This window comes from Egretta garzetta, unplaced genomic scaffold, assembly GCF_000687185.1.
Source record: "Egretta garzetta isolate BGI_Z169 unplaced genomic scaffold, ASM68718v1 scaffold588, whole genome shotgun sequence".
Classification (NCBI taxonomy): domain Eukaryota; kingdom Metazoa; phylum Chordata; class Aves; order Pelecaniformes; family Ardeidae; genus Egretta; species Egretta garzetta.
In genome coordinates this window covers 2181-12496 of record NW_009260496.1, presented here as the reverse complement: position 1 = coordinate 12496, position 10316 = coordinate 2181, and the positions used below count along the sequence as shown (strand labels likewise).

The 10316-nt window shown below is 53.1% G+C and overlaps 1 protein-coding gene across 1 annotated transcript in view; it reads right to left on the bottom strand.

The window, feature by feature from the left end:
• Positions 1 to 10316, bottom strand: part of PLXNA2 (plexin A2) — a gene marked incomplete at its 5' end in the record, with an annotated part of 73318 nt that overhangs the window by 60944 nt on the left and 2058 nt on the right. The window contains 2 exons of the mRNA XM_035899931.1: positions 5949 to 6063; positions 9356 to 9452. Of these exons, the coding sequence (XP_035755824.1) occupies positions 5949 to 6063; positions 9356 to 9452 (212 nt within the window). The remainder of the gene's footprint in view (positions 1 to 5948; positions 6064 to 9355; positions 9453 to 10316) is intronic.

The following is a 10316-nucleotide window of genomic DNA, read 5'->3' as shown; positions in this document are numbered from 1 at the left end:
GGGCTGGCTCGGACGCCGCACGCCTTGCGGAAACGCTGCTAGGGGGGAGGGGGGGGAACTCTTCCCTGTCCCTGCCATTTCCCATCCAGGCTCACTGTTCAGCTTTCAGGTCTTTTTTTAGGCTGTTTTTTTAACTTGCTGCCGCAGCGAGGTACCTGAGCATCCCCACATGCACCAGCCTGCCGCCCAAAAGGGGGGTGATGCCGCCCAAAAGCTCACCTGGCAGGCTGGTTTGCCCATTCACCACCTCTTCTGTGCGCTACCTGTTCTAAAAGCCAGCCCTAACATAAATAACTTTGTTAGAGGCATAGTGCCAGCTTTAGCGATGTCTCCGTCGGCGTTTATTCACTTTATAGGAACGTGGTGCTGGACTGGGAAGCGGTTGGCAGCACCAGTCCTGCTGGTGGGATGGGAGCCGCGTGGCTGCAGCAAAGGTCCCTCTGTGGTGGTAAATAATGGTCTGAAGTTGTGCCAGGGCAGGTTTAGGTTGGACATTAGGAAAAATTTCTTCCCCAAAGGGCTGTCAGGCTCTGGAAGGGGCTGCCCAGGGAGGTGGTCGAGTCCCCATCCCTGGAGGGATTTAAAAGAAGGGTAGATGAGGTGCTTAGGGCCAGGGTTTAGTGGTGGGATGGCAGGGGTAGGTTAACGGTTGGACTTGATGATCTTAACGGTCTTTTCCAACCTAGATGATGCTATGATTCTATAACAAGAGCACCCCTGGTACACAGGGCTCAGGTCTGGGTGCTCGATTCTGCGCTTCCCCGTGCTCGTGCCAGGAAGAGCTGAGCATCCGGAAAGCGCGGAACCAAAGGGAAAACTGCAGCCAGCGGAATACGCCATTTGTTCCATAATCAGTTTACTTTCTTTTTTAATTCATGAGAAGTAAACCCTGCAGTGGGTTAGAAAGGCCGTTATTGCCTCCTCTCGCTAAACAAACAGACGCGGAATCCTCTCATTATCCTTCCTGACTCCCGTACACCAGGATAAACACAAAGCCCAAGATCTGCTGGAGAAAGACAAGGCTCGGAAGCGCGAGTGGCACAGGCTCTCGGGGAACGTTCTGCCTATGAAGTATCATCACGTACAATTTACAAAGACGTTTTATGCTTCTCCAACACTTTTTAGCCTCAAAGACTCCAAGGTCTATAAATACCTTAAAGCCCCACGATACGCATCTGCCTCTGGAATAGAACAGAGCACCCATGGTTATTATTTGTGTTTAACAGAGCAGTTTTAGTAGGTCAAATCCTGCTCTTATTTGGAAAAAAAAATGCCTAGAAATGGCGGGCATTTCTTTTGACTAGGGGATTTAGCTCAAATGGAAGAAAATACGACGTTTTCAGACTTTCATCTTAAAAAAAAACCCTCCACAAATGTTAACTTGCTACACACATTTTAAAGTTATAAATATAAACGAATCTGGCACGTGAATGCAAACCCCTGGCTCACAGTTGTGTTCCCAATGATATAAATTACGGTGCCCGTCACTCATGGAAACACATTATTCTTCATTCACGCTACTGGAAAGGAGAGCAGACCTTGCTCCTTAGAAACCAAACATGGGAAGAAAGGCAACCCAAGCGAGACTTTTCTCACTGGCGAATTCCTACCCAGTGCCCTTTTGTCCTGAGCGCCGCGCTGTACGTGCGTGCCGTAACCCAGGCCTTCGCCATTCAGTTATGAAGTGCTGCGATATTTACAGCCAGGCAAAACGCGGGAGCCTGTTTCTCACCCATAAACAACCCCCTGCATACAAGAGGTGAGGGTAGGAGGTTCAAATTCCCTTGAACGCGGCCAGATTCCAGGTGGGAACATCTCCCTGCAGCTCCCTGCGGTGCTCCCAGCCCTGTGGAGCACTTTCCAGCCTGGCCCCTTCCCCCTCCGCACACCGAACACTGCAATTTATACACCCCATAAATCTACTGATGAAAAAAGCGTTGCCAATAAGCTCAAAGCAATCTTCTCAAATGGAGACGAGTTAATCTTCCCACAACTGGGCTTTTTGTTACGACCGGTACTTTTTCAGACAAATACAGCTCTCCAGAAGTTGGCTGTGACCCACTTTGCCAACTTCGGTGGTCGAGTCCCCATCCCTGGGGGTATTTAAAAGAAGGGGAGATGAGGTGCTTAGGGACATGATTTAGAGGTGGGATGGCAGTGCTAGGTTAACGGTTGGACTTCATGATCTTAAAGGTCTTTTCCAACCTAGACGATTCTATGACTTAGATGTGGCTCTGTGTTATCTCCCACACATCCGAGCTCCCACTCAGGTATTCAGAGGTGGGGATTGTAAGGAGAGATATGGGGGAGGTTTGATTTTGTTTGATTTCCTTGGAGGCACATCAAGGAGCACTCAGCAGCCCAGGGCACGGGTGTTGCTCTGAGAGCAGTGAGAGTTTAAAGGAGTCAGACCAGAGCCAAAATCTGGCTCTGCACTAAACTCCCAGGATCCGAAACGCTTCAGCCCTGATTCAGCATCTCACATGTGGAAATGGCATTATCTGCACCCAGGGGACATCAAAGAGGGACAGGAGCCCACATTCTGAGAAACTAATAGGATTTATTTGGCTCTAGCTCTCCGTTGGGATGGGGTGTAGGGATATATTTATGTATCTACACCCCTCTTCACCTGCACGTTTTACACATTTGGAGGGAGACCTCTTATAGCCTCGCACACACACAAACCCAGCTGCCTCAGACGCATTAAAATGGTATCACAGGCCTGATCTGAAGCTTTGTAAAGTGAGAGGATCAGCGCTACACACCCATGAGGCCTCTTCTTGGAGAAACCCTGCTTTTGTGGGTGCAAGCCAGCCCCAGACCTTTGCCTTCCCATCGCCCTTTGGATAGCCATGTCTGAGCAGGCACCTTCTGCATACAAATGAAGCCTCAGGCTAAGAAAAGGCTGAGAAAATAGAGTTGTTTATCTAATTAACTTCTAGAGAACCGGCCACCTGGAAACAGAGGCCTCCAAAGAGCTGGGTTTACCCCACATCATGAACTTCCACCAGATGGAGGATATCAAGAGCAGCCAGCTCTGTCCTGGAAGACGTCTTTGCTTTAAGGGCAGTGAAGGGTTCAGTATTTACCTACCAACAACTCCAAACCAAACACGCTTCGCACATTCCCACTTTTGCAAACACAACAGCACGGTGCGAAACTGAGATCTGACACTCAAGGTTGCATCATTTCTCTTACCGGTGGCTTCACGTGCCGCTCGCTACCCCTGGCCAAGGACCAGCCCATCTCCGGAGGCTGTCCATCGTCTGCATCACCTGTGTCCACCGTGGAGCTCTGCCCAGAGATGTCAGTAAGCAACTCCTGTTGGCAGGGCAGGCGGAGAGGCAGAAAAAGCTTGTTCCCTCGGCTGTATTTTCATGGGAAGCAGGGCAAAAAGGCAGCACTTAGCTTGGCCAATGCAGCCAGAAGATTGCAAGGAGCAAGCGCACAGCTCGTGAAGAAGGGCTTGCTTTCCCCCATCACCTTGTAAGGTGGCTGAGGCTTTGAGCTCTTTTCCCTTCTCAAGACAGACGACTCCTGGGAGCATCAAAGGGAGCTCGTTACACGTCGAATCCCACTGGGCACAAATTCTGAGGGGCCAGGAGTAAAAGGGAATATTCAAGCTATTTTCTCTTAAATTAAATATAAAGGCACGAGAAAATTTCCAACCCCGTGCGAACACGTGTGCAAATCTTACGCGAGAAGTGGCACACGGGGACTGAAAGTAGGGCAGCACGTGCCGGCGCTGCTCCCTCCGCGGCGGAGCCACTGGCACCGTCACCACCGCAGCCCCGCTCCAGCGCCACGCACAACCGACGCTCTGCCAGGAGGGGAGCGACGTGGGTAAGCGCGGGCGCTTTGCTAATACATCAGGCCATGACACAATGAGAACATTGTGATCGGAATCGTTTGAAGAGAGGAAATGCCTTCCGAGGCGTTTATTTCATGCCTTGCGTTAGCCGGAGCGAAACGCCCCTAATAAGGGGATGAGCACTGCACTGTGTACGCAGGCGGCGATTCATTTGCCTTAAATAAGCAAACAAATGAGGTTTTGGTGGCTGGTTTTGCCTGGGTGTTCAGAGGTCTGGAGAAGTCGTGATGAGCGGTGGAGCATCTGCATCGTTATCATCAGCCCTTATCAAATGTTATCACCAGGAAAGGGTAAGATATCACATACCATCCCCTGGTAAGAAACCACCTCTACAAGATGAAGACGACGGAGGAAGTTCTTTGGAGACGCGACAGTCCTGTGATCCCAGCAGGAACTGGCAGAGATACCAACTCCTCCACTTGCTCCCCCTGTGTGATCTCAGGCAAGTCCTGCGCGTTCCCAGGAGAAAAACGGAGATAATGGGATTGTCCTACTTTAGTGGAGTCTTGTCAAACACTTCTGAGATCATGGGGTTGAAGACCTATAAAGCTGAGAACTACAGCTGTAAAGCCTGGGAAGACAGCAATGCTCTGAGCGTGAAGGAGAAAAACCCCTACATCACTCGCGAGGAGGAAAAGCGAAGGGTTTTGCTTTCTCTTGTTACGTTGAAAGGAAGTTTCTTGACTTTGAACTGGACTGAGAAAGCTTTTGGGTTGTCCCCAGGGTGGCTGCTGCTCCTTGGGCATCCGTTCCTTTTGCTCCATGGGGCAGCTCTCCCAGGTCCCTTGCAGGCGGCAGCGCCGGCCCCAAGTTTCGCTGCCCATCCCGCAGCTCTCGCAGATTCCCACTGGGGTCTGTACACGTGCAGTTCGTTAACATTCCTCATCTTGTGTCTGTGTGCCTCCTGGCAGCATTTTAACCAGCAAGAGCCAGGAGTTGTTTAAGTTTCAAGTTTATTATTGGTTTAGCAACAGCCTGGCAGCTTCAGTCACTTCTTTTTAGCATCTCGGTGTTTTTCTCTGCTGACTGATCTGCTCCCACTGAAGGGTTTGTCTCGATGCTGGCTAATCTTACTCTCCCTTCTTTTTCTAATATTTGGTTATGTCCTCACTGCTGCCTTTCCCACTTTCCATGACACTCAGGATTTTCAAGCACCCTTTAAAGCCTCCTTTCCCCTTTCAGCTTTAGCACCCGCACCCATTTCAGGTGCCACAGAGCTACGTGTAGGGGCAGTGGGGGCGAAGACCAGGACCCTACCAGCATCAGGGGCTGTATCTGCTCTGCACTTGGTGAACCTGAAGCAGACAGGAGCGTGGGAATCAGACACGACAGCGGGTGCAGAAACCCCAGACCGAGGGGTTGGGGGTAACCTCTGATCAGAAATTTGTGCTAACAAACTCCTTTCCTCCATGGATCTCCCCCTCAGGACACACAGAAGACTTGGCAGAGCCGTTAATGGGCTATGCCTCCTTCAAACTGTTAAAAGCATTTTTGGACTTGAGCCCCACATCTTTTATTAACTGCTAAGAGAGATGGCTCCTGGTCCACAGCGCTGGAACCCGAATCAATTCTCCTTTCCAAAGTCTGGGGCTGTTCACCTCTGTAATTCCCTTCTTAATCAGTTTACAGTCAGGCTCCTGCCATGAACTTCAGAGCTGCCAACACAACCCACTGAACGAGACCCACCAAGAGCTCTGCACCTGACTTGCTGCTTGCTGTCGGGCAAACCCCTGCACGCCTCGTACGTAAAGCGGCGTTGCTGCTGGTCTTTGAGAAGTCTTTGAGACCCCCGAAGGAAAGCACTACGCCAATTACAGTTATTACTGAACCCGAGCGTACCCACACAGCGGAGGTGGGCTCAGCTCTGGCGTTCAGGTCAAGACACATCGTTTTTGCTAAACTGGTGGTTTCTTGCTATGCTGCTTTAAAGCTGTATCTCCACTTTTCGATGCCAGCCAAGAGAGGAGCCCCGACCCATGGGAAGTTGAAAAACCTCACGTATGCATTAGCTATGCTAATTGTGCCATAGGAAAGCTAAGAAGAAAGAGCTCAGAGTACTGAAACCGCGGGCTGGTACCTCAGAGACGTTGATCCGTCCCTCCTGAAAGGAGCACGTGGTGGGGTCGTGGGTGCAGAGGTTCCGGTACTTGCACCAGTGGCAGCGGAAAGCGCTGTTCACACAAGACAGGCACCTGGGGGGGGAAAGGAGGAGTTACGGAGGAGGTCATCACCTTGGGAGGTCTATACAGTGAGGGACAGGCCTAGGCAGAAGTCCAGGCTCAGGGTCCTTCATGGGAAAATAATTTCTTTGGAGGGATGTTTTGACACCACCACACAAATTACAAACAGGTTTGGGAAAACACGCACTCAAATGACAATCTTTAAGCAACCTCACAATTTGTTCAGTAATAAAATACAAGCTGGGATTTATCGCATATCATTGCACTGGCGTAAAATAAAGCACAATCTTGCACAGACACCAGACTTGATTTTTAGTTCCCAGAAAGTGGAAAACAAGGCAAACCTGGAAGAATTAGATCAGTTGTTTTACAAGCAGGAATACTTCAAGTCAACGGTAACGCTTCTGCTTGGCCTTGGGGTGCAAAGAGTCCAGCAAGCGCTTTTGGTCCGTGTTGGGAGGAATGGAGCGTTTGTGAAATGGTTTTGAAAGAACGCAGACCCTCTGCAGACGTGGGGTGGCCCAGCTGCCAGCGAACTGGGTGGGTGGTTTTTATTCCACACTCACTGGCTTCCCGTTTGGTGCATGGTCCATGGCAGCTGCTAATATTCGCACTAGCCACCTCCTCCATCTCTGAGGCCAACCCTCCGTGCCACGTGGCAGTGTTTTGGCAACTGTCTGCTGGCCTAAGTATAAGCTGTGCCCGTGGGATCCAGCCCCACATCACAACCTGTGGCTCCAGAGACCGGGATGCTGCCTGGAGCGGGCAGTGCCCGGGGCAGGGATGCGCCGGAGCGAGCCCGGGGTTGGTGCAAACAGAAGAGCATCACCAGGGAAGCAGGAGCATGGCCTTAGGTAGGAAATTGGGAAATGAGGAAAGCAGGTTTGGGGGCAGGGCCCGTCTCGCCAGCGGGACAGGGGTGCCAGGGCAAAGCCTCTGGGCAGGCTGCTGCCACGAGAGCGCGTGCTTTAATAACTCAATTGTATTTCCCTTCTGATGCATTCGTAGTGACCTTAATAGCTACGGAAGCTTATTCTAATCATGCGTATGCAAATCTGGGGAAGAATATCAAATACTACAAGCTTATTTAATGACTCATTTGTTTGATCCATTTCCGTCTCCATTTCAGTCTGCAGCACTTCTCCCACCCACCCTCACCTGGCCTGGCCCTGGCCTCCGGCTTTCCCAACTCCAGGAACTGGGTGCCACAGGTCACCACCTTTGCTCTTTCATCCTGATCCAGCTTTCTTAAGGACCACTTAAGTCTCTCTCTTGCTTCAGAAAGTGCATCTCTCCACCTCATCTGTTCCTCATGAAAAGAGACTTAACACAGAAGCCACCACCGCCTTCCCTGACCCACCCGCAGCTCCCTCGGGGGACAGGAATTCACACACCTCGGTGCTGAACCATCTCAGCCCATGGGTTCACACCAGCTGGATCCAGCATGGGAGGTTTCACAGAACCAGTCTGCACGAGCAGCACATTCCTGTCCAGCCCCAAACCCCTCCTGCCCCTCTTAGCCTCAGGCCAGCTCCCCAGGGGTACGTGCTTCATGCACCACAACCCCACTTCTGCTTCCTTGCAGCCAGAAAGGGCACGGCTGCTCCCCTGCTCTCTCTTGACACCCTGGCCCTTGCAATGAAGTCTCAGGATCAATAGGTCTCTCTTCTCTGCTGGCTGAGACCTGTATCCCTTTCTCCTTTTTGCATGCTGTGATTCATTCCTGCCAGGCGGGCTCCTGCCCTTCTTGAACTCACTGATAATGTGTCCGGAATGATGTAAGTGCTGCAGAATTTACCAGCGCGTTAGCACTTTGTCTCCAAAGAGAAGCTGGTAGAGAGGCATGGTCAGATGAAGCCAGCCGACGGGCCAGAGAAGATGCACTGCCTCTCCTGATTCAAACCTCCGCCCCAAAGTGAAAATAGGGGTCCCTGGGATGCCACCCCTCATGCAAATGCAAAAACACGAGAACGCAGAGGAACCACTGGAAGGACTGCAAGTGCTTGCAGCTGGAGGAGAGGCTGGCGCTGTACAGCCTGACTGAGGGACAAGGACGTAAGGACGGAGCTGTGGACGAGGGGTAACACGACAGGAGGCAAGGATCGTTGGGGTAATGGACACAGCCCACCGTGAGAGGCAGCACGGAGGGACTGAAGGACTCACAGGGCTCCTTTCATCCTGGCACCTCTGCTTTGTGCTATGCCTCAAAACAAAATTAAAAATAAATTGAATGCATGCCTAGAAAAACAGCAGGCCAGCCGAGCCCATCAGCGCACACAGAGAAGACCCCATAGCTTGAGGCTTCAAATCCAGTGCGGAACGATCGGGAGTGCCCTGTGCTGGAGTCTCCTGACCCCCAGGAGCCAGCTCGAGCTGCAAATCCCGCTCCCGGCGCAGAGCTGGCAGCTGACCCCACTGCTGGAGATGCCACCCAACCCCGCAGGTCAGGCCTGCCTTTTGCTATCCGACTTCTGGCCGGTCCTGCCCACATTTCGTTTGGGTGCTTTGGGGCTCGCTCTGTTTCCAGAGAGAAATCTATAAATGCTTCAGGTCTGCAAACGTGCTTTCACGGCCGGCCGGCTGCGTGCTGCCTCTCAGCAGCAGATGTACCCGTGGGGGACACGTTTCCATGATGCTCAGCCCCACTGATGCTCAGCCCAACCTCCCGCACGCCTGGGCTGCTGCACCAGGCTCCCTGGGCTGCTCTGCCCGGCTCTGGGGGCAGGAGGCTGCAGGGAGCTCCTGCTGCTCTCACTGACCCCATCTAAACCCCAACCGCTGTCCTCAGACCCCAGGGCTGGAGACATCCAGCTCAGTCCCTGCCACCGCCTGCTCCGGTGGCCATGCCCTCCCCTGTCACCCCGTGGAGCCCCCTCGCAGCAGTCAGCACCCTGCTCTCCTGGCTGGTGCAATGTGGAAGGGCTCTGCCACCTCCGGAGCCTTCAGCCCCCTCCCCGGACCCTGGAGCCCCCTCCCCGGACCCTCTGCTCTGCCCTCCCCAGCTGCCTGGGAAGATGCATCCCAGTTCACAGTTGCAGGATCACGCAGCTTGGGGGCACCAGCAGGTTAAGCTTTTTTCAGGCTCACCCCGCCTGCGTCTCACAAGGCAGGAAAAGCTACACACACCCCCAGCGAAATTCAGAGCAGACAGGGGCTGGTGGGCTCCCCTTCCACAGCCCGTGTCTGCTGGCTGAACCACGCACCCTGCTCCCCCCCCCGGCTGGTCCCGGAGCCCAGCATCCATCGCCCAGCCCTTTCTCATTTTAGCTGGTGTTTGGCTCAGGGATGGGGAGGGAGCACTCACAGCTGGTGGGCACTGCAGTTGTAGAACTTGAACTCCGTGCTGACAAACGTCCTCCTCGTCTCCCGCGACTTCAGCTGCAGCACCACGCCGAACCAGTCTGGGGATGCAAACCAGAGCCCGTCAGTCCCGCCAGCGGGAAGGAAGGAAGCAATGGTGGCCGCGGGGGCACCCGCTCCCCGCCTGCCAGCGTGCTGAGCCGTCTGCTCCTGGGGTAGAAGGTGGAAGTCAGGTTGCTTTCATGTCCCTGCTCCCCCAGGCATGGGAATCCTGACCCGCTGGCTGCAGCGGTTCCCTGAGCTGGGGGCTGAGCCATCCCCTGGCCGGACCCTGCCCTCAAGCACCCTAGGGTGCCGGGCTGGCTGTCTCCAGCAATGCCTCCAAACCGAACCAGGCTTGGTGGCAAAATGCATTGGAGATGCAGGGTCTAAACTCTGCCTTGGACCACAGCTGAAATGAGTGTGGGATCTCATCCCATTCCCTAAGAGATCCGTCTCCAGTACAAAACCACTAGTTCAGTCTACTCTGAGCAGCAGCCCAAGACTAGAATAGGAGACAATGCTGGAAACAAGGGCATTAGTGAGGCTCTTTAGGAGCCTCAGCACTGGAGTAATTAAGAGCAGATTGCTCTTCCCAAGCTGTGGTGGATAAGTCTACGCTAGCCCTGCTACCAAGGCAGCTCTCGGCCCCCAGCGTTCACCAAGTCTCAGGCTCCATATAATGCCTTAGAAATACAAAGATATCAGCAGGGAAGCACAGCTGACACCTGGAAGGATGCCAAGGAGAAAATGAGTTTTAAGCAAGTAGCATTTTGCTTATGGGAAGAGAAAATGTGACATTAATGAAGAAACAACCCAAAGATCGGGACCGAAAAATAGAAACTGCATCCACCTACTCATGGGTGCTGAGCCAGGCTGAGGGGAGGGCTCCTGCTCTCCAGATCCGCCGGCGTGGCACGGCTGGC